The 23,796-nt window shown below is 42.8% G+C and overlaps 1 protein-coding gene across 2 annotated transcripts; it reads left to right on the top strand.

Annotated features, from left to right (window-relative positions):
* The first annotated feature begins 416 nt into the window (after positions 1–416).
* On the top strand, positions 417–22,558 carry LOC109400654 (vacuolar protein sorting-associated protein 26B-like). 2 transcript variants are annotated; one of them, XR_009997938.1, is made up of 8 exons: positions 417–1,494; positions 12,327–12,537; positions 12,599–12,764; positions 12,844–13,008; positions 13,089–13,195; positions 13,265–13,750; positions 20,596–21,140; positions 21,893–22,558. XR_009997938.1 is itself a non-coding variant. In XM_062853169.1 (7 exons), the coding sequence occupies exons 1-7, from the start codon at positions 1,492–1,494 to the stop codon at positions 21,087–21,089; spliced, it is 1,632 nt and encodes a 543-aa protein (XP_062709153.1). In that variant the 5' UTR covers positions 417–1,491; the 3' UTR covers positions 21,090–22,558. The 2 variants fall into 2 exon arrangements, 1 of the variants encoding a protein (XP_062709153.1); XM_062853169.1 differs by having other exon boundaries at positions 20,596–22,558.
* Positions 22,559–23,796: the final 1,238 nt, after the last annotated feature.

The following is a 23,796-nucleotide window of genomic DNA, read 5'->3' as shown; positions in this document are numbered from 1 at the left end:
TACAAAATACGGTGCCAGGCTCGAATTGTTTCAGCGAAGTGAGACACATTTGAAGAAGATTCCCGCGTCTGGCCGATCGATTTTCTCATCGAAGTTGTTAACTGACAGCAGCCACATCAACGTAACAGCAGGTTGCTATGCACATTCGAAAATCGAGTTGCACGAGTTGCTCAGAGCTGCTCAAAGTGTAGCTCCAGAGTAGGCTTCAGAGCAAAGGCTGTCCACCCCCTTGATTGCTACTTACTTTTTGTTCATCTTTTCTCCGCGTGCATTTGATAGGTGTCACCTCGGCTTACCATTTTATACCACCTGGTGGCGAACGGTTTATACCACTCTGCTTCGTTAAGTTTCAACCCCATCTGTCAAAACGATGCAGTTTTTGACGAAAATCCCCGCGAGTGCATGACGTATCGCATGCACTTTCTGTCGGACGGGCGGAGACAAAAAAAAAGAAGTCAAATCCATCGCGAATGAGTTTTGCAGAGTGGAAAAGTGATTTTTTCGCTTATCAATCGAATTGTTCCGTTTCGATTGCTCTTCCGTCGGTCGAAAGTGTTTTTATTCTGTGCGCGGCGCGTTCCCAATTGCAGTAGATTGCGTTATATAACCGAGAACGGCCCGCTTCGAATGATGTGGAGCAATTCAATTTCGCTGGACTGATTCAGTGAGAAGACGCAGTGATTGTTCGAAGCGCAGCCAGAAGGTTCATCCATCGATACAGGGGGAGACGACATTGTCGTGTCGCGGCAGAAAGAGAGCAGTGCTGGGTTGGATGGCGTTCCGCCAGTGACGACGATTCATCATTAGTGGAATTTTATGTGCTGGAAAAGAATCTATTAGTGCGAAGCAAAGTGGTTGTTTTTCCTCGTTTTGGGGAAGAAGATTCGTGAAGGCATTCGACAGGAGCGAATCCCATTCACGCCGTTGTTCGGAATACGGAAGTAACTTGTTTATCCAGCGAGAAGAAGTGCTCCGGAAAAACAGATATCTCATAATTACATAAAACGAAGCAGCGAAAAGGGGGAAGACAATATTTCCTCCCATATGCAGGCGATAAAATAGGCCCCCTTCGCTCCGTCCATCCTACTGCTGCAAGCCCGCATCTTCCTGCCTCTCCCAGTTACTGTGGTCCGGTTTGCAGTTTTTTGACAGCTCTAGATTGTCGGGAGCTGAGCAGTCAGAAGAAATAAATTGAATACCGACGACGGACGACGGCCAACAGCAGAGGGGTTGTGGTAAATCAGTGATTAGAAGGAAATTACACAATTCCATATCTCTGTTGGACGGCTATCACCACCAGTCAGTGAAGTGCAAAAACAGTGTAGTGTTTATGTTTGGCGAGTGATTTCCATTGAATTTAAACAAGAGACGGAGAAGATTATCTGCAGCGAAGCAGGGTCAATCATTGCTGAAAAAGCGACAGTTTGACTTGCACAGTTATTGGATTAGCAGCTTGTATCAGCACCAGCAGAAGGAACAAGAACAGCAAAAATGGTATGCTTTCCTTTTAGTACTGAGAATTTGTATAACGTGTAAAACTGTTTATGGGTGTTACTTTCTAGCATTCAAAAGATAGTATTTGTTGACTTCCTAAATTGAAGAATGTATTTCTTTACGATTTTACGATGCCAAACTAGAGCAGCAATCGCTTGAAATATCACTGTAATTTTTTTTTTGCTTGAATTTAAAAGAAATCGGACAGAATTTCTGTGCTGAAGTTCTGAATTCATATCAAAGAAATCAGATTAGTTGTTTTTTTTTTCGGAGATTCTTCTATAAGACTTATTTAGCAATTCTTCAAGGAGTTGCTCAAAAAACTTCCAGAGGATTTCTCTTGAATTTCTCTAGTATTTAATCCAGTTAGACTTCATCGGATTCTTTAGATTCGCAAACATTCTAAATGTTCACACTAGCCAGCTTCTTCACGGAAGGCAGGTTTGCTCGCAGATCAGGTACATATAAAACATCGCTGATGTTAACTTCAGTGCCTCTGTTGTTTACTCAAACAATACTACCTTTGTGCCAGGTTTCGGCGAATTCATTCTCTTTAGCAACATTGATGATGAACAGTTGGTTCAGCTTGTCCAGATTCTTGAAACAATTTTCCTCATATGGCCACTAGCGCCATAAGTTTCGGTCTTCGACAACATTCATCATTGAGGGTTTGAAGAATTCAATTTAAATTTGACTCTATGACTTTATCCATGTGTGAATGCTCTACAACGCGGAGAACCTTTTTTGAAAATTCTCCATAGTAATTCCCATATAAAAATATTTTGCTCTTGGACCACCATTAAACCACCACCGAGATGGCTGAAATGTTTATTGGACTCTAGGTTTGTACCAAGGATTGTAATGAACATATGGGAGCTTTGTATTTTCAACATGTTTGAAATCTCATTGTCCTAGTATAAACTCTACGGAGTCAAATAGTACAATAAACACCGCTTCAGATTTAGCTGAATAAATTTTCACGAAGGCCAGAGTGGAAAATGCAATTAGATCTTTTCAGCCTTTTAAATCTGCAGGAGTTGATGGAATATTTCCTGCACTAATTCAAAATGGAGAGGCGATGTTGGTTCCATCACTAATTGAGATGTTTAAGGCTCAAGCATCCGTCATCATTTTTCGGAAAATAAAAAGCAGTCTTCTCGCTGTGAATCAAAACATCGACCATTAAAATATATTCAATGCATTCTATTCCTCATGTACACTGCCGTGAATCGCATATCAGTCCCATCTCTGCTGGATTTCCTATGCAAATGGGACAAGTATGCGATTCACGGCAGTACAGTAGTGAGTACAGTGAATATATTTTCATAGCAAAGACTTTTGTTTTGAACGAAAAAACTGCTTTCAAATGCTTGATGATGACGATGAATTCAATGACGAATTGTTCAGCGTTAAGGCTAGTTTCAGATTGAATAACGTTCTCTCAAAATGGAGACTTGTAAAAGTTATTTTTATACCAAAAAGGGGGAAGCGAGACAAGACGCATTCAAAAGCATATAGGCAAATTAGTCTTTTTCAGTTTTGTTGAAGACTATGGAAAAGGTTTTGAAGGATTTTATCAATTCTTCTTACATAAAAGAGCATCCCCTATCTGACTTCCAGTTTGCTTATCAATCTGGTAAGTCGACGGTTACGGCACTTTACTCGCTATTAACAAAGGTGGAAAAAACGTTTTCAGCAAAAGAAATAGCTCTATGCTCCTTTTTTAAACATAGAAGGAGCATTTGATAATGCCTCTATGAAGCGTGCTATGGAGAATGAAAACTTCGACCAATGTATCATACATTGGATTTATACTGTGTTTGCAAAAACAGAAATCACCTCTGAGTTGGGAAGTTCATCTATAACAGTAAGGGCAACAAAGGGTTACGCTCAAGGAGGAGTCCTCTCACCACTAATGTGGTCCTTAGTTGTAGACCATATTCTAAGAAGCTTGAAGGAAAGAGTTTTCGAAGTTGTGGGCATTGTTGCGACATTTTACCCAATGCGACATACGTTTGTCCCAACTTGAACAGAATAGGACAAAGATCGAGCACCACGAGTTTAGAGATTTTTAAGCCTTGCATCGTGATTTTCGGGCGGTAACTTCGAGTCGGTTAACACTGTAACGCTGCTGAAGATGTATCATCAAAAAAATCCGATTTTGGGTTAGTAATAATTGATAATTCACGAGTTGAAAAGTACACAACAAATTCAGCTTCCGTTTTGTCTGCAACAAAAAATTTCGAGATCATGTCATTATCTGTTACCAGTTAGGATAAAAAGTAATCGCCACGTCTTCTTTGTTGCTTGTTTTGTGCCTCTTTTGTCTGACAATTCTCTTCACTGCGATATAGTCATAATAGTGAGAGGAAAGTATTGCAGACTACATCCCAAATTGGACTATCACACTTTTTTTGGAACGCCTAAAAAGTGTGATAAAAGTGCACATTTGCCTCGGATCGTCTCGACGTCTTTGGTGCACTTTTGCCTCCATTTAAAAGGAATAAGTGCACCGAAGACCTCAACTCGATCCGACGTGCCCCTGCGCTGCAATCACACTTTGAAGGTGTGTGCACACTATTGTGACAGTCCAATTTGGGGTGCAGTCAGCAATATTACGAAACTGTTTCGGAAAGAATGCAAAGAGCCCTAAACTATACACATTCATGGTGTATTGAGGAGGGGCTTAGCATCAACCCATCAAAAGTCGTAATTCTAGATTGAGTTTAAATAAGGGCGAAAGTAACATGAGAGAGTTCTCTTCATCGACTCTCTCTTCTGCAAATTAAAGTGACAAGATGCAAGTATGGTTGCACTTTTTGGCCATAAATCGCTAGGTTGTGAGGCAATCTAGCGTCTAAGTGTTAAAAAGTTCGATTGAATTTGCATCTTGTCACTTTAATTTGCAGAAGAGAGAGTCGATGAAGAGAACTCTCTCATGTTACTTTCGCCCTTATTTAAACTCAATCTAGAATTGTCCCTTTCACTAGTGTAGTATCTACCTAATGCTTGTGTGCATAGGATATCTACCTACATGAAATACTATTCATTACAGTACCTAAATGTCTAGGTATGGTTCATTATGTCTACCTAAGGTAGTATAAATACGTGTGGTCATTGGACCCCACAGCAGAAACTGCACAAGCCTTGGACTTGTCAACATCTTTAATATTCTTCTTCTGAAGAATATAAAAACTAGGAGAAGGAAGATCAATCTAAAAGCTTTTTGGCTTGGAAGAAATTCATCCTAGTGATCGAATCAAATACTTAGGTTTGATACTGGATGCCGAACTGAACTGGAATGCTCACATTGAGTCCGTGATCGGTAAGGCAACAAGTGCATTTTGGTTATGCTCCAAAACTATTGGCAGAAAGTGGGGCTTGAAACCAAAAATGATAATGTGGATTTATTCTGCCATAATTCGCTGAAAAGTGACGTGTGCTTCTTTTGTCTGGTGGGCAAACACAAAAGAGGCTACCACGCAATGAAAGCTTGCGTAAATTCAACGTCTTGCGTCCATTGCTGTTACAGGAGCGATGCGCAACACTCCATCAAAAGCTTTAAAAAAATATTGACCATATTCAGAGTGGTATCTGTCGTTTCTGTGATACGGAACGTGAAACCTCGGAACATCTGCTTTGCAGTTGTGGTGCTTTATACACGGACAGGCAAAGATTTCTAAATAGTGGTTGGTTGCAACCCATTGAGATCTGGTCTGCAAAACCTGGGAAAGTCTTGGAGTTTATCAATTCCATTGCACCTGACTGGGAGACGACGCGTCGTGGCAGTAGCTGGTTACTTCCCCAATAGCACACTTGTTCTACATCAGTTTTTGTGACTCTTATATGACCAAATTTGATCATATAGGCGTTATATTGACTTTTATAAAACATATGTGCTACTAGGGTTAACACATGGTAATTAGCTGGCTAGATGCGAATATCAAAACGGCACATGCCACAAAAGTTCAGCTTATTGGACGCAGTGGCTTAATTTCCCCAACAGGGGAGGAAAAAAAATAAGTTGGATTACTGGATTACTCAACATAGGCAACCACCCAACCTTCATAGTATCTGCTAGATGTTGAAGTAAAGTAGTGATAGCCCCCTGATATGAGCATGACGACGACATCTGTGTTTTAGTGTATGTGAATACGAGTTCTGACTGTAATATCCATTCAGAATTAGCAAATCGGTTTAGTTCAGTGCAACACCAGTTGACAGGTCTCGGACTGTTATAATGTAATACCACCATCACAAAGTAAAGTGTTCGATGAATCGTATAAAACTCGAATAAACGGAGCGATCAGCTCTCTTGTATCGTGACCATCGTAGAGTACAGATCACTACTCCAACCGTGAGAAAACTCCCCCAGTTTACTGACGAAGCATATTGCTGATTTGTATACGTTGTTTTGTTTTGTAAATATCAGTCAGTACTAGCTCGTTGTAAAATAAACATGTTGAGAACGCATTGCGAGTCTTAGTCAATTCCTTCATTCACGCGAATCCCGGGATGATGATTGATCGGTTCTAAAGTAAAACCGTGTCGACTGCATCTGAAGTCAATGAGAGTATATTACAGGTGAGGAAGAAGAAGAGATGGCTATGTATTAGTAAGGAGAGAAAAATGTAAACACAAATAGTGACGTCACTATTTGACACGCGTTCTTATGGGAGCTCGCTTTGTTTGTAGTAGTGACATGTTTTGTACCAGACACGGATCTCACGCACACGAAATATCTTCTTCCACACCTTTATTAGACTCTCATTGATCTGAAGTTCAACACTAGAGAGAAAATGTTAGACATAACGCTTTGCTCTAGCAGAATCAGTCACGAGATGGCCAATTGGCATTTGTCAAATAAAGAATCTTTTTCTGACTATTACTACATTTTTTGAACACTTGAATGTTACTTCGCAAGCTTTGCGTTTCATGAATTCCCGGTCAACCAACCGGGAACTCTTTACTGATTTGATCGCGGTCAAATTTGCATAGATACTCACCATCCATTGACACTCCAATAGATCAGGGGTTCTCAAACTTTTTCAGTTCGCGACCCACATTTGGTTGTAAAAGAGTTTGGCGACCCACCAGCTCGTATTTTCATATTATCTGTTATTTTGGAAATCTGACTATCTGATCTGACTGATTATCTAGAGTTGTGTTAAATATATCTGGCGAACGAGATTCTGTATAAGGCTGAAATTTTGACTGATTATTAATCAAAGTTTATATGACAAAATGTCAAAAATAAATCTTTATACAACATTCCTTTCGTTAGAGAGGGTTTTTTAGAACGAGTTTACTGCACCTAGTCCAGCACCAATTCTCGGCACCTGTGCCGAACTTCCAGCAAAATCAAATGGGCAATCACTTCGGCACCCATATTTGTTGTGAGTGAAAGTGCAGCTCATTGACTGTGGATCCCGTTGCGAAAAGGTTGCGGGAGATGATTACCTACGGAAGGGCGTTTGGAAAATATGCGGCAAGTAAGTGATATTGATGTTGATTTGTTTTGCTGTGAGGTGCCGGAAATTGGCGCAGGTGCCTAAGTACAGGGTGCGGCAGGAAAAAATGCGAAAAGTTCAAGACACTATTACACGCTAAATATGGGATATATATGACTGTTTTTTCATGACAGTGTATCAGTCAATGTCTATATTCTAGCACTGAAAAATAAAAATGAACACATTTGATGTTTAACATGTGATAATGTAGGCCTAATAAACGGATATCAGTAAACTGCGCGCCCAATGGTCATTAAACAAAATGACTATAACAGTAACAAAATTAGCTCAAATTCGATGAACAACCAAACCACACTGATCCAGAGCCATGTAGTTTCACATACCAGATGAAATAAGTACATATATTTGATAATATTGTAGAGAAAATCAAAATTTTTGTTTTATCAGATGCGAAATTTAGCGACCTGTGCGATTTTCTGCGGTTTGAAAATTCTTATTGTCTTCATCTTCAGACCAAAATGGAAAATTTTTTAATTAACTTTTCAGAAAACTAGCCTATTATAGATCATGGAACGTTCAAACATAGATTGGTTAATGTCAAATGGACGAAAATGAGGTTTGAAGTTGAAAAACACTTTCGCATTTTTTCCTGCCGCATACTGTAGTTCGAAACCCTATATGTTTGGGAAGCTTTAGAAAGCGACTTCTGTATTAATTTATTTGTGGCATTAATATACAACGTTGTAAAGTCACGCTACTCATTCTCATTTTCAACATACTTTCCCAATGAAAACTAACTGTTCAACAGATCATACTTATTATTTTACAAGGTTTCCGAATATGTAAAAATATTTGAGGGTTCACGGTCGATTTTACGAGTTATAGTGGAAAATCTGTCAGAAAAGGCGTCGAAACGTTGTAACGTCACAGTAGAATGTGTTACTTATATTAAAATTATCATGCAATCAGATTCAGTGAACTTTCTATTTTAGAACGTTTAAAATAATTGGTTTACTATTCCGGATTCATGCAACATTCTTTCAAAGGCCGCACTGTATTGTCTCTTCATATTATGAATTTTATTTTGCGTTTTCTCGTGTTTAATTCTAAGTTCCACCAGTGAGTCACAACCCATAGTTTGAGAAACGCTGCACAGTGGGAAAAAATAGGTACAAAACGCGAATTAATTCAATATCTCTGCCCGGAGTGGATGGATTTGAATGAATTTTTGACACAAACTGCAAAAATCTCTACAGTTTCAGAAAAGGAGGGTGTCATTCGCCACACGATGCTGGAAATCAGTGTATTGAGCCCGTTTTACTCCGCTCTCTCTGTCATACACCTTTTTGAGAAAATCCTCATCTATTCCCGACTGGCGCGCAAAATAAATGACTTGTTCAACTCGTATTTGTGTAAAAACTTCTATAGGTATCGGCAATTTGACATAAGGTTGGTCCTGCTCTTATCAATTGGGTTCCACTCCGGGAGGAAATGCATGTGAAACTTTAAAGAAATAGGGGACATCGGGGTTATTTGAAGATATTTCAATTTTTGAGGCCATGCCCCCTGTTGGACTTTGAACTCTGATCTGGCGAAGCTTAAGAAGCAATGTAGAAAAAGTTGGAACAGACGACGTTCGGCTGGATCGGAGGCTTTCGGGTCGGCTCGCAAGACTTACCAGGAAGCTCTTCAATCTGCTGAACGATCCGGCAGGAAAAAACTATGTACCTACAAATGTTTACAGTTTGAGTGAAGTCAGTCGGTTGAACAATCCTTGCGAAATATAAGCATTTCCGAGTGAACGAACTTCGTTTGCCAAATGTTCTCAGTTTTGCTACAGCTTATATTCCCAAATCTTGATTTGTACAGTACGGAAAAACATAATATTCTACCAATACAAGGGCTCTACACCCTCAGAGTCTGTATGATAATGTACAAAACCACGAATAGCCTCAACATGCACCACAATTGGACGTTCAACTTCGCATCCCACCACTATCGCACTCGGTACGCTCATCTTCTGCAGAGACCTGGTTTCCGATCGGAGGTTGGAAGGAAAAGATTCTAGAATATAGGACCAGATATATACAATCGACTGCCAGAGGAGAACGCTCAATCCATTCCACAGTTCAAACGTCGGTTTATAGCCTATTTAAAAAGTAATAACCCTTTAAAAGAACAATAGTTTAATAGAGATCATAATCACAAACTGTTAAATATGTATCAAGAAGTGAAATAAATAAATAAATAAATAAAAATCTAAGCGGGATATTACTGTAAAGTTTATTCCAAAAGTGGATCGAGTGTCGTATGAAGAAGTAAAGAGTTTCGGACTTATCAGTTTGATTTCTTTTAATCTGAAATGCTTAGAACGCATTGTCGATCACCAAATCCGTGATGTCCATCTGGCCAACGTGCCTCTTTATGTGAGCCAACATGCGGGAAAGCCCACTGTGACTCTTACACAAAGTTGTTTACGATATCGAGAAGGCATTCGCTCAAAAGCAATCCTGCTTAGGTGTTTTCTTAGATATTGAGGGTGCCTTTGACAACGTGCCTTTCGATGCCATATTGGAAGCCGCACGGAGTCATGGTATATCTTCAATGATTTCCAATTGGGTTTACCAAATGCTCAAAAACCGACATCTCTTCTCGACATTGCGTCAAGCAGCGTTTAGGAAATTGAGTGTTTGTGGATGCCCCCAAGGGGGAGTCTTGTCACCGCTTTTGTGGAATCTCGTAGCAGATACGCTATTGAGGCAACTCAATAATAGCGGATTTCCTACTTAAGGGTTTTGCCGACGACTACCTAACATTGTTAGTCGGTATGTGCATCAGCACCCTTTTCGACCTGATGAAAAGCGCCCTTCAGGTAGTTGAGGGTTGGTGTCGCCAATATGGCCTTTCGGTTAATCCGAGTAAACCATCTATTGTTCTTTTTACAGAAAGGCGAAACCGTAATGGCGTTCGACCTTTGCGTCTCTTTGATTCTGAAATCGATGTGACTGAACAGGTAAAGTACGTTGGAGTCATTCTTGATTCCAAGCTTTCCTGGACACCTCACATTGAGTTCAGAATCAAGAAAGCTTGTATGGCCTTCGGGCAATGCCGGCGAACCTTTGGTACAACTTGGTGTCTAAAACCCAAGTATATCAAATGGATTTACACAACTGTGGTTCGGCCAATATTGGCTTATGGATGTCTTGTGTGGTGGCAAAAGGGCGAAGTGAGAACGATCCAATCAAAATCAGGCCATCTCCAAAGGATGTGCTTAATGGCGATGTCTGGAGCGTTCTCTTCAACTCCCACGGCAGCGCTCGAAGTTCTCTTTGACGTTGCTCCACTACACATTCATCTCAAACAAGAAGCACTTTCTTGCACTTATCGTCTACGGGTACTCGGTCTACTAGAGGAAACTCCTGTGAATTGCACATCAACACACACCTCGTTATTTCCACTTTTGGTGAATTGGGACAAAATTGTTCTTGCTCCAAGTGATCTAACAATTGCTTGTAATTTCCCATATAGGATATTTTCCACGAAATTCCCTTCCCGGGAAGAGTGGACATCTGGATATCTGGAAAAAAGTATTTCAGACGACATCGTATGCTACACTGATGGCTCCCTTCTCGAAGGTCGAGCAGGTGCTGGTGTTTATTCTCGTGAGCTAAGGCTGCATCAGTCTTACTCACTTGGTAGACATTGTTTTTCAGGCCGAAATCTTTGCTCTTATGTGCGGAGTGCAATCAGTACTTCAGCATCACGTAATGGGCAATGTAATAGACTTCTGTTCAGATAGCCAGGCTGCTATTAAAGCACTTGCTTCGACCAATTCTATGTTAAAGTTAGTTATCGCTTGTCGAACTCAAATCGAGAAGCAGAATTTAGCAAATGCTGTTCACCTTGTATGGGTACCTGGCCATTCTTCCATCGCTGGAAATGAAGTGGCTGATGAATTAGCTCGCACTGGAGCATCACATGACTTCATTGACCTTGAGCCAACTATTCCTATATCGAAGCGTTGGGTTAAGCTTCAGATTGACACCTAGGCTGCCACTCAGCACAAACAATACTGGCATTGAGGCATGTCGTCAAACAAAATTGTATTATACTGAGCCATCTCCAGGGGTGGCGAAGTATCTAACAAATCTGTCTAAGCCGAATTGCTACATGCTGGTCAAAACATTGACTGGCCACTGCCGACTCAGCTATCACATGGCGAATATTCATCAGTAAGCTAATGCATTTGTATGTGATAGCTGTGAATCCGATTATGGAACTTCGTATCATTTGATATGTAAATGTCCAGTATTTGTGCAACTGCGTTTCCGAGTACATACTCGGTGGTGTCGAAAAATCCTGACAATTACCTTATGTAATAAATGGACAGCCCCTGAGACCTATCAGTTTGACCTCTTTCCTTCTAAAATGCTTAGAACGCATTGTCTATCCGTGATGTTTATTTGGCTAACATACCTCTTCATGTTGGAAAGTTCGCTGTGATTATTTTACATAAAGTTGTTTGACAGACCGTAGATGCTTTTCCAGTGTCGCCAGACCAGCTACACTCACATTCATTGGCGAAGCCAGCATTTTCTTTTTTCTCATTCACTCTCCTGAACATACACGAGAAGGATAAAGATAGAAGAGGGGGCAGCTTGCCTCCTCTTACATGTCGCTCTTTCTCGTGTATGTTTAGGAGAGTGAATGAGAAAAAAGAAAAGGCTGGCTCCGCCAATGCTCACATTAGGAACCAATCTGCCGGGAACTAGTAGACGTCTTCGGATTGTGAGTATTTGCAATTTTCTATTTTTAAGCAAGAATGGTGTCTGCTACGTCAGATTCCCGGTAAATGTGGTAAACGGGGGGAAGTGATAGTGCAATCGCTTGCCAACGGCAGACCGTATATGCTACTGCGTCCGCACAAGTTCTTTCTAGGATGTCGGAGTCTTCTTGAACAATGGTAGTTTTGGCAGAGGGTTCACCCATTGTGCGTTGATGCCAGGCGTAAAGTGATTAGATTTTGTGTTAAGATTAATCTGAAGCTGATACGGCCAAATTTGCTTGGTTGCAGGCATTATATAACATATATAACACTGTGCTGTGAAAGTTGGAAGGAAGAAAAACGGCTTTTCAATTCGTTTCTTATTCTAGCGATGGTTATGCACATGAGTATACATGAGTTGTACGTAGCTGTATGTTGTATGTAATGAAAAGAGAGAAAGTAAGATATAAAGTAGGAGGAAATGAGTGGGTCATGGATTGGACCCATGACCTTTTCATACGAATTAGATACGATAGTTATCAGACCACCAAACCTGTCAGAAACTAATTCTTTACTTTTAAAACTATTTCTTGCAGAACTTCCTCCGGTTCGGCCAGTCGGCGGACATTGATATCATGTTCGACGGCGCCGAGCATCGACAGCACGCCGACATCAAAACCGAAGACGGCAAAAAGGAAAAGTATCTCCTGTACTACGATGGCGAAACCGTCAGCGGAAAGGTTAACATTACACTGAAGAAACCGGGCAGCAAACTGGAACACCAGGGCATCAAAGTGGAATTGATTGGTAAGTGGACTTTGGGTCAGTGGAAGTTCTTTCCAAATAACTGTTTACTTCATTCCGACAGGACAAATTGAACTATACTACGACCGCGGCAATCACCATGACTTTCTCAGCTTGGTGCGGGAGTTGGCCCGCCCGGGGGATCTCATTCAGAACACATCGTACCCGTTCGAGTTTGCGAACGTGGAGAAGCCCTACGAAGTATACGTCGGATCGAACGTACGCTTAAGGTGAGTGAAAGATTTCTACTTCTAGGCTTCTGGAACTGATTCAACAGTTTAATTCTTACTTCGATTTCTTTTCCCGCAGATACTTCCTACGAGTGACGATCGTACGCCGTCTGAGTGACATCATCCGCGAGGTGGACATTGCCGTGCACACACTGTCCAGCTACCCCGACACCAACAGCCCTATTAAGATGGAGGTCGGTATCGAGGACTGCCTGCACATAGAGTTCGAATACAACAAGAGCAAGTGAGTATCGAGAAGAGATTGATTGATTGACTTGTTTACGTAATTACCACGTTTTCTTCAACTGTCGTCTCTGTTTGCAGATATCATCTACGCGACGTCATTGTTGGTAAAATTTATTTCCTCTTGGTGCGCATCAAGATCAAACACATGGAGATCGCCATCATCAAACGGGAACAGACTGGATCGGGTGAGTTTCGTTGTAGCAACTACTGTTTAGAATACCTAGAATTCTGATTCCATGTAAAACCCCATCCAGGTCCCAACATATTCACGGAGAACGAAATCATCGCCAAGTACGAAATCATGGACGGATCGCCGGTCAAGGGCGAAAGCATACCGATTCGGGTGTTCCTGGCCGGGTACGATCTGACGCTGACGATGCGAGAAATCAACAAGAAGTTCTCGGTACGCTATTTCCTGAACTTGGTCCTGATCGACACCGAAGACCGGCGGTACTTCAAGCAGCAAGAAATCACGCTGTGGCGCAAGGCGGACAAAACGCGAAAGTCTCTCACGCCATCGCAAGCGGCCGCGGTAGCCGCTGCCCATGGGCAGCAGGGGGCAAATGCCGTCGGGGGACAGCTGGCGCCACAGGCCAGTGCCACCAATCCACACATACCGCACCATTTGGTGGGCCAGACGCCGGTCATGAAGGAGCCACTGCTGGAGGATCTGAACACCAGGAAGCCGGAGGACAACAATCCCATTATGGGACTGTTCACCGAGGATAACTCGCAGTCAGGTAGGTTTCTAATTTTCTTTCAGTGTGCAAAGTGTTCTACACTTGTATCCATGACGCGTTTGGAAACAAAACCGGTGAACGCAAGCAACATATATTCACTCATTGTGGATGGTATCTTTGTTACTAAGCCGGATCGTGTAGGTATAACTCAACAACTTTTCAACATCCGTGGAAGAAAACTTTGTTACAGTTTTCTGCAGTCAGATGGCATTAGCAATAGATTGAAAATTGAATACTTACACATCCACATTCTTGAGACTTGCTTTCTGTTCAGGAAATTCCCAAGTTGGTGGAATGGCCGATGTTTATCAGCAACTACGAGACGTTAACGAAGGCGTGAGGCTTTTCAGAGGTAAACAATTTGGCACGACTACATAAGTGCTTGCAAGGAGCAGACTGCTTCTGCTGAATACCATCCCAAAAGTTACGGAGAAACTGTGCATGCTGTACGGCAGGTCAGAGCGACTTCTCAACGTGCGGTTTATCGAAGGTGTGCAAAGCAGTGCCAGCAAAAGCTGATCGACTGGAGAGTTTTGTTAGCTTGGATGTGGTAGCTCAGAAGGTCGCCGATTATCTGCACTGCGGAAAGTATTCTGTGAACATTTTCGCGTTTCTGGAAGCCTACAACGATCGCAGAACAGTTTGCGATTTCGAAAGTAGTGAGGCGATACGTACACCTCCAAGGCCTGCCGATCACCGGGGGCAACAGACATCACTTCGAAATCCATCAACAACATGGAGTAGCGGAAGGAACGGCGTTGCACCCGTTCGCGCGTGGATGTTTGGCAAGATCGCCACTACGAGGGACTGGTGCACCCATTAGCGAACAAACGGCAGGTAGTTCTACGAGTGGAACAAGTGGCACAGCGCCAGCCGAGGAAGCACAGATGACCGGTGCGGACCTCACGCGGGCGCTAAACCGCAATAGGAGCGGACTACCAAAGATGTTCCGGCGCACCAGGACGGGAGAGATGATGTTAGTGCTGAAGAAGGAAGCGCCCAAGAAAGGCACCACAAAGCACTAGTCCAAGAGATACTTGTCGAGAAAGTGCAGGTAAGAGCCCTAACGGTGGAGGCAACTCTCCAGTGTTAAAACCTGTGGCCAGTGGCGTGATACACGTGCTTTGAGCAAGGCCATAAGTCCCTGACCGGATCAAGTTCTACAGGAAGTACGGAGGAGAAGGCCCTTATTGCCAGACACCAAAATGCCGGGTGGGCCCAAATGTCCAGGCACGCATTGAAGACGATGTTCAAAACGATAATGCAGGTTACCCAATAACGGAAACTGAATAGCGGATAAGACTAGACTAGTGGCGATCTGTACAACCGGTCGTTTCCCGATCTAGGAAATCATTTTCAGGTCGCTCGAGGGCTTCGAACTAGCGATGGTCAATGGGGTGTATTACTGTAGTTGTTATGTCCCACCCAGGTGACCGAAAGATCAACTCTCAGCAATGCTGGACGCACTTACAAGCGCGCTAGTAAGATTGAGTCCTGTGGTCATCGGCGGAGACTTCAACGCCTGGGCGAACGAGTGGGGTAGCCGTTCGATTTACGCGAGAGGCTGGGCACTGCTCGAAGCCATGGCGAGACTGAACGTGGATGTCGCGATCGTAGGTGAAAAAATAACCTACAGCAGGAACGGTGCAGAGTTCATCATTGACGTGGCCTTCTGGAGCCCGGGTCTAAACCCTAGCTCAGAATCGAGGGTTGACGATGAGTACACGCACAGTGACTATCTGGCGGTACGATATACGATGGAACATGGAGGAAGAAGATCATCGACAGGCATCGAGGATGGCTGACCTCGCGCTTCGATAGGGCGGCATTTGTCGAGAGACGGCTTATGGAGGATAACACTGACGATCTGTCCAGTGAAGATCTAGTCGGAACTCTAAGCCATGCGTGCGATGCCGCAATGCCTAGGCGCTCGCTACCCAGAAATGGACGGAAACCAGTATACTGGTGGTGTCCAAAAATCGCGGAGCTCCGAGCATCCTGCCTAAGAGCTAGGAGAAGGATGCAAAGAGCTCGTACCGATGAGGGTAGAGCGGAAAGAGGTGAGGGCTACAGTGTGGCTAAACTGACACTGAACAAATAAATTAAGACATGAAATCGAGCATGCTTCGAAAAGCTCTGTCAGGCAGCCAATACGATACCCTGAAAAGACTGCGTAAGCACCCCCGGAACGCTCACCCGAGATCCTGCAGAGGATCGTGGAAACGCTGTTATCGCACCACGATATTGGGCCAAATGGGCTGTTACCCTCTGGCCGAACCGACCAAGAGGAGGTATCCCCAGTGCCGAACGATGAGCTCATCGTAATAGGGAAGCCACTCAAGTTGAACAAGGCTCAGGGTCCGGACGGTATCCCGACAGCAGTGATGATCTTTACCGAGAAACCAGATGACTCTGGGCTCTCGGATAACCAGTTTGACTTCCGGAAGGGTCGATCGACGGTGGCCGTAACTGAAACGGCCGAGATAGCGCAGAGGAATTCGCTACTGCGCGGTCGTCCCGTTGGAAGTGAAGAATGCGTTCAACATCGTCAGGCCGCCATTAAATGCGTCATTCACCAGTGGTGAATCATCACCTAGGAGTCCCGGATAACTTATGCAGGATACTGGAGAGCTACTTTCAAAATAGAGTGCTACTCTCTGACACTGAAAAGAGGTACAACATCTCCGCGGGAATACTACAAGGGTCAATCTTGGGACCGGTACTATGGAACGCGGCGTACGATGGCGTATTGAGGCTCACACTTCCACCGGGCGTAAAGGTGGTCGGCTTTGCCGATGACATTACCCTCACGGGGTTATGATATTTTTCCCCGAATGTCGTTTCCCCGAATGCCGGTTCCCCGAATGTCACTTTTTCCCGAATGACCGACTCCTTTTCATTGCTGCCCGTTCTTTCCAAAACCAAATTGACCCTAAAGAATTGTCAAATTATGGTCCGTTAACAACCTATTCCCCATGATCACGAACATCTTGAGGTAAGTGATCATTTCGAACAAGAATGCATTTTTCGGGGAAACAGGTCATTCGGAGAACCGGCTTTCGGGGAAACTGGCGTTCGGAGAAACGACATTCGGGGAACCGACATTCAGAAAAAGTAGCACTATCCCCTCACGGTATACGGCGAGTCGATAGAGGAACTAGAACTGACAGCGGTGCCAGACGGATTGCCAGAACATCGTCGATGTTGAAATGGCAGAGAGATTGGAATTCCTCCAGCGAGATGGACACACAGACTCATATCGAGCGTGTCCAAGTGGACAAGCAGGCCCCATGGCGAGGGGAACTTTCACTTGACACAATTTCTGTTATGCCATGGGTGCACAGATTCGAACATGCAGGCTCCCCCCCCCCGAATGCCCACGCTTCGTGAAGCAAAGGTCGAGTATGCAGGAGGTATGTGGTAGAGATATCACTCCAGGCAATATTGTTGAAAGGATGTGTACGGGGGAAGACAAGTGGGATTCCGTTACTTCCACGGTTTCTCGAATCCTACTTGAGTTTTAATATCGACCTCACATAACCCGAGGAACCACCTCTTTGGTATCTGTAAATGCAGATTTCCTGTCTTCGTCATCATCGTCATCTGTGCCAGCTACGTCAGCATCCACAGAGCTCGCATCGGCAGATAGCGAACCTCTTACTCCGGTACTGCTTCCACAAAGGCCTTCCAGAGCTCGAAAGCATTCACAGTGGTTCGACCCATACCCTATTGAAAAGGGCTGACAATATGAATGCGGATAGCTCTACCTATGCAGCCGGCCGCCTCGAAGGCGACTGAACATCTGTCACGTCACCATTTGATGTCGACACAGCGCATACATGTGTAATAGGTAACGATCGGTGTAGTACTAGATTTGTAGTAATGAGCTGAATTATTCTTGTATGGTGTGAAAATTAATTCTCCGTTTTTGCAAGGAAATCGTGCAAAAAGCGTGGGTATTATGATTCCTTGTCTAATTTGATGCTGTTTTAGCAAAACTTTGGGTAACTGTGTTGTTTAAGTTGGAAGAAAAGGAGAAAACAACAACACGGTGTCCCAAAGTTTTGCTAAAACAGCATCAAATTAGGCAAGGAATCATAATACCCACGCTTTTGAATCAATTCATTGCAGAAACGGAGAATTGACCTTCTCACCATACAAAAATGGGGCACGTTCGGTGTAGTACTAGATTTGTAGTAATGAGCTGAATTTTAGTATGGTGAGAAGGTCAGTTCTCTATTTCTGTAATGAAATGGTGCAAAAAGCGTGGGTATTATGTTTTCTTGCCAAATTTGATGCTGATTGAGCAAAACTTTGAATAACTATGTTGTTTATATTGCAAGAAATGGAGAAAACAACAACACTGTTGCCCAAAGTTTTGCTCAAACAGCATTAAATTAGGCAAGGAATCATAATACCCACGCTTTTTGCGCCATTTCACTGCAGAAACGGAGAATTGACCTGCTCACCATACTAAAATTCAGCTCATTACTACAAATCTAGTACTTCACCGATCTGTCCTATTCAACTCATTACTTCAATTCTAGTACTACACCGAACGTGTCCTATTGTTATTAAATGAATGTTGTCCAAACGTAATATAGGTATGTAAATAAAATTTTGCTTGTTATTGTTCGTTTAATCGCATCAGCGTTTTTTAATTTGTTCGTCCGTTTAACTACGCTTTAATTTGTTTTTCGCGCTATGTTCTAGGTAGGGTGGGGCGGGGCAAGATGGGTCGCCTAAGGATGGATCACCATAACTTTGTAAATACAAATCGGATTGGTTTGTATTCGTCCGCTACTCTTTAATACACTAGTTAGCTATGCTAAAAGTCGATAAAAAGTTCATTAAATACAAAATATTATGTTAAACAAGCAGTTTTAAAAAGTGATCGATTTTGCGCCGTGAAAAAAGTGCGGGGCAAGATGGGTCACCTTTTAAGTAATTCACATTTTCTCAACGAAAAACGTCAAAATATAAGATTTGTTCCGCATTCATATATGCTCCATATTCATACTGAGTAAACAAGAGCTACAAGTAAACATTTTATAAATTTATTTTGAATATAAAAAACTTTACGATTTGAGTGGTCCTAAGAAGACTTGAAAATCGATGTTTTCACTAAAAAGTTATCATAATTTTATGTTATAATTTTAGGCGTTCATTCCGCCTGATTGAAGGGAGTTATGAGATAGTCTTGTAATAAAAAATAAATAACTTTTAAATGATCCAAGAATACGCTAAATATTGGAGGTGACCCATCTTGCCCCGCGGTGGTTTATATGGAGAATATATGGGATGTATCGCATAAGAAAAATGGCTAAAAACCATTTTATTTTTTATTTCCAATGAGAGTGAATAATTTTTCAATCAATACCCTAATCTTTTGTATATTCATGCTGGTCACCCAACAAAATTATTAACATAATCAAAACATGAGTAATTCGCTTGAAAATGGCACTGACCCATCTTGCCCCGCGACCCATCTTGCCCCGCCCCACCCTACGCGTGTTCGGGCGCGGGATTAAAAAAATATATTGAATCCTCACGGGATTCCCTTGGGGATTTCTTATAGGACCCTGGGTTTCTGTCAAGGGTTCATCCAACGGATTCATCAAGAATTGCTTGCTGAATTACTTTAGATATTACTTCCTGGATTTGATGTTATTATTGTTTTAATCGCCGCGATTTGATGTGCTGGTAGTTCATTGATTGGTTTTCGGCGAGAAATAATTAAAAACTTATTTGCCAGACTGGCCGGACGTTTCAATCGATTTTACTGGGCTTCGACCATCTTCTGCGGACTAATCTTCCAGCCGTCTCTTCACTATCAGACGGCCATAACTTACTTATTTTACTGGTCGAAGGCCAGTAAAATCGACCGAAACGTCCGGACAGTCTGGCAAATAAGTTTTTAATTATTTCTCGCCGAAAACCAATCGATGAACTACCAGCACACTTCCGGGATTTGTAACTGATTTTTCTAGTTTGATGCGTTTCTTCCAGTATTTTCCCGGAATCCCTTCAGCAATTTTCTACGGTGTTCCTTTCGGGATTCCTTCATTGATCCTTCCAGAGTTTCCTTTAGGAATTTCTCCTGAATTCCATTTGGATTTTTTTTGTGGGATATAAATAAAGATTAGTGACATTCCCCTTGGGTGTCCTTCCCCTAGCAAGCGTCGGTGACAGCAAGCATCATGACGAGCTGGGCGCTGGGCAGTGCGATGCTACCTCATTGAGGAGTGGAGCTTTGACGGAGTAAGTCGCCTGCACCGCGAGGTCCCGTATCATGCCATGTGGTTCTACTGTAGTTTGCTAAGGTGGCTGGGAACGGAAAGTTCCCCATGATTCCTTTATTCATTCCTTCATTGATTCCTTCATTGATCTCTGCCAAGATTGTTTGGGGATTTCTCCCGAGATTCCTTCCGGATTACTCTCCAATATTTTTTCCGAGATTTACTATTTACAGTTTTTTTAAAATAATTCCTTCTGGATTCCTCTAAATTTTCGGCATTTCTTTAGTAAGCCATAATTTAATATGACATTTCTATTATTTTTGTATAGCTATCATTTCCTTCACTTGTTTAAAAGTTGTCTTGTGTTTATACGGATCAAAAAGTAACAACTGTATTATATTTATGGTGAAATAGAAAATTAAAAAAATATCAGATGTTTAGGACTACATTGAAGACTTTTTTTTAAATACACTATAGAAAAAATACTTTTTTTTTCTTGAAACCATGTTTACTTTATTGGAACTTGACTAATGATTACAGGTTCTTTAAAAAATTTTAAATGTGATACACCTTGAATGTTAACGGGTTAATCTCTTCTTTTCCCAGATTTACGACCAAAACCGGCCGCCCGGCAGCGATCAGACGAGCCCACCGGCAACGGTGACGACAGCAGCGCGAGGAAACCGAGTGAGCTTCCGCAGGCGGACCCAACCGACGAGGACACTCTGCCCCAGTCGCAGCAGCATTTGCACCGGGAAGCCGGCGACGGGGCAGCTTCGATTTCACACACCACGGACGAGGAGACCTCGTCGCTGTTCGACGCCAACGATTTGAGCTTCAACGCCAACAGTAATCCTCCGGCCGTACCGGCACAGGCTCCGGCTGTCCCCAGCACGACCGCGACGGCACCGGCGACGACCACGACAAATGACGACAGCTCCTCGAGTCCGATTGCGAACGTTGCGCTCGCCGAGTCTATGCTGGACGTGTCCGAGTCGAGTCCAACGACGGCAACGGCCGTACCAGTGCCAGCGGCCAAACCGGAAGCCGCTCCTCGTGAATCGAAACAGAAACAACTGGAAGAACCGTTGGCGGAATAAACGGAGCGTAGCTGGTAACTAGGAATCATTTCTGTTTTGCAGAGCATGCAGGTAAATATATATTATAAAATCTTCAGTATATTAGCCTTCAGAGGAATGGACTCGGAAGCACCAGACACGTGGTGTTAAAACTTTTGATTGCATTTCGGTTCACCATACTCCTTTCTTAGTAGCGAGTAAACCGACCGAAAGTTCAGATAATATTTATTAGCAAACAAGCGAATCATTGATAAATGCATGCACACTTTGAAATGTCGAGTTTTGTGTAAAGATTTCGGAAGAAATTTCTTCTGTGAAATTTATCATTTAGTAAGATGCATACTAAAGTTTGAGCGAACTTTACTGATGCTTCACCAGTTCAAGTTTCGTCAAACTTCGGTTAAACTTTAGCCTTGCTAAATTTTGATAATATTACCGGATTCTTTTTTCGAAAAACTTTAACAGAAGTTGATATTTTCTAGTTTGTGATAAAAGTAGACAATTTGATACACCAAGAAACCAACCAAAACCTATTCGAATAGAGAAGACTTTCAAGCAAAACAAATAAAAAACAGGTTCAAAAGTTAACTCCCTCCCCGAAAAAAAATGATCAAAACGTAGCCAGCACCAATGTTTAGGAAATATTTACTAAAGCAATTCACCCGACTACAAAGTAAGATGGGAGCAAGCTCCTTTATATTCCTTCGACAAGGAGTCGTTACGGATCTTTCCTAGTGGGTACACGCGCCAGTGTCCCCCCAACTGTTCTCATCCCCCTTCAGGACTGTGTGTACAATTAACAAGCATTATACCTATATCCCCAGATTTGTACACTTCTTCGATTAAACATTTTGTGGCCTCTCGAAACTTTGACTGGTAAGCATCCGGTCAAATGCGACAGTTCGAAGCTGAATAAGCAGCGCCGGAAGAAGAATGATAAGAATGAGAATGCAATTGTTGTAAAATTAATTCTACTAAAACTTTTTTTTCTGTTTTCGTACTCTTATTTGTTTCACTGCATTGAAGAAAACAAAACAAAGAAACTCAGACTAACAAAAAATACAAGCAAAACACTAAGATGTAAGAAGGATAAATTGTGTTGATAGTGAAGAATTACTAATACGAGCAAATTTTAAATGAAATATTTAATGAAAATCGGCAAGACAAAAGAAAAAAAAAACAAGCAAACCATAGCAACAACACAATATGGTTGAAAAATTGAAATGGCATCGGCGGTCATTAACAAGCAACGTAAAAAGTACCCAATAACCAGTGGTGGTACTTTCTCTCAATCACAAGCTGGCTGGCCGATCCATACGAACGGTGATAACATAAGGAAGAAGAAGAAGATAAACAAACTGACTACATCTGAACAAGTCTGGAGCAATGTAGGCGCGAAGTGGAAATTAATTACAAGAATGGCAAGTGGATTCGGAACGGTAGAATATATTATACTGAAAAAATAAACAAGTTATGTATATCTGAAAGCAGACGGTGGTATGGTGCGACTGAACTGAAAGTGTAAAGTTGTGAAATTCCCTCAAGTCTTCTACACAGAAATTCGGAAGAACGTCCAAATTCGAGGTAAGTTAATATTTTTTTCTTACTCTTATTTCGATTTTTTGTTTCCCAAATTTCAATTTTTCATCTCAAGGCATTTTTTGTACTACTATCTTACTTACCTTATCGATCAGGCTAAGCCCTGGGTAGCCTCTGCTGTGCATAGTAGCCGTCTCCATCCCACTCGGTCCATGGCTGTGTGTCTCCAGTTTCGCACTCTGCGTAGGGTCCGCAGATCGTCCTCCACTTGGTCGACCCACCTAGCTCGCTGCGCTCCACGTCTTCTTGTACCGGTCGGATGACTCTCGAGAACTATTTTAGTCGGGTTGCTATCCGACATCCTGATGACGTGACCCGTCCACCGTAGCCTCCCGATTTTCGTGGTGTGGTTCTCTCAGCCGCTGATGCAGCTCGTGGTTCATTCACCTTCTCCAAATTCCGTCTTCTATCCGCACTCCGCCGTAGATGGTACGCAACACCTTCCGTTCGAAAACTCCAAAGGGCGCGTTAGTCCTCTGCACGTAGGGTCCATGTTTCGTGCCCATAGAGGACGACCGGTCTAATCAGCGTTTTGTAGATGGTTAACTTCGTGTTACGGCGAACTTTGTTCGATCGTAGAGTTCTGCGGAGTCCAAAGTAAGCACGATTTCCTGCCACAATGCGCCTCTGAATTTCTCTGCTGGTGTCGTTGTCGGCGGTCACCAGTAAACCCAAGTACACGAATTCTTCAACCGCCTCGATTTCATCACCGTCGATATGAATTCGGGGTGGCGGGCGCGGTGATTCCTCCCTGGAGCCCTTTGCCATCATGTACTTTGTCTTCGACACATTAATGACTAATCCGATTCGCCTGGCTTCACTCTTTAGTCGGATGTACGTTTCCGCCATCGTCTCAAATTTACGAGCAATAATATCAATATCATCGGCGAAACCAAGCAGCTGAACGGACTTCGTGAAAATCGTCCCACTCGTGTTTATCCCCGCTCTTCTTATTACACCCTCCAAAGCAATGTTGAACAGCAAGCACGAAAGACCATCACCTTGCCGTAACCCTCTGCGAGATTCGAAGGGACTCGAGAGTGTCCCTGATACTCGAACTACGCACATCACTCGATGCATCGTCGCCTTGATCAACCGTATCAGTTTATCCGGGAATCCGTATTCGTGC

Source organism: Aedes albopictus, chromosome 2 (genome assembly GCF_035046485.1).
Source record: "Aedes albopictus strain Foshan chromosome 2, AalbF5, whole genome shotgun sequence".
Lineage (NCBI taxonomy): Eukaryota > Metazoa > Arthropoda > Insecta > Diptera > Culicidae > Aedes > Aedes albopictus.
The sequence above is the reverse complement of the archived record's forward strand: the minus strand, read 5'-3'. Positions and strand labels throughout refer to the sequence as shown.

Excerpts from the sequence above, each read along its gene's own strand:
- LOC109400654 (XM_062853169.1), top strand. Across the intron at positions 12,765-12,843 it reads GGATCGAACGTACGCTTAAG|ATACTTCCTACGAGTGACGA; the intron begins GTGAGTGAAAGA and ends CTTTTCCCGCAG. Across the intron at positions 13,751-20,595 it reads CGAGGATAACTCGCAGTCAG|ATTTACGACCAAAACCGGCC; the intron begins GTAGGTTTCTAA and ends TTCTTTTCCCAG.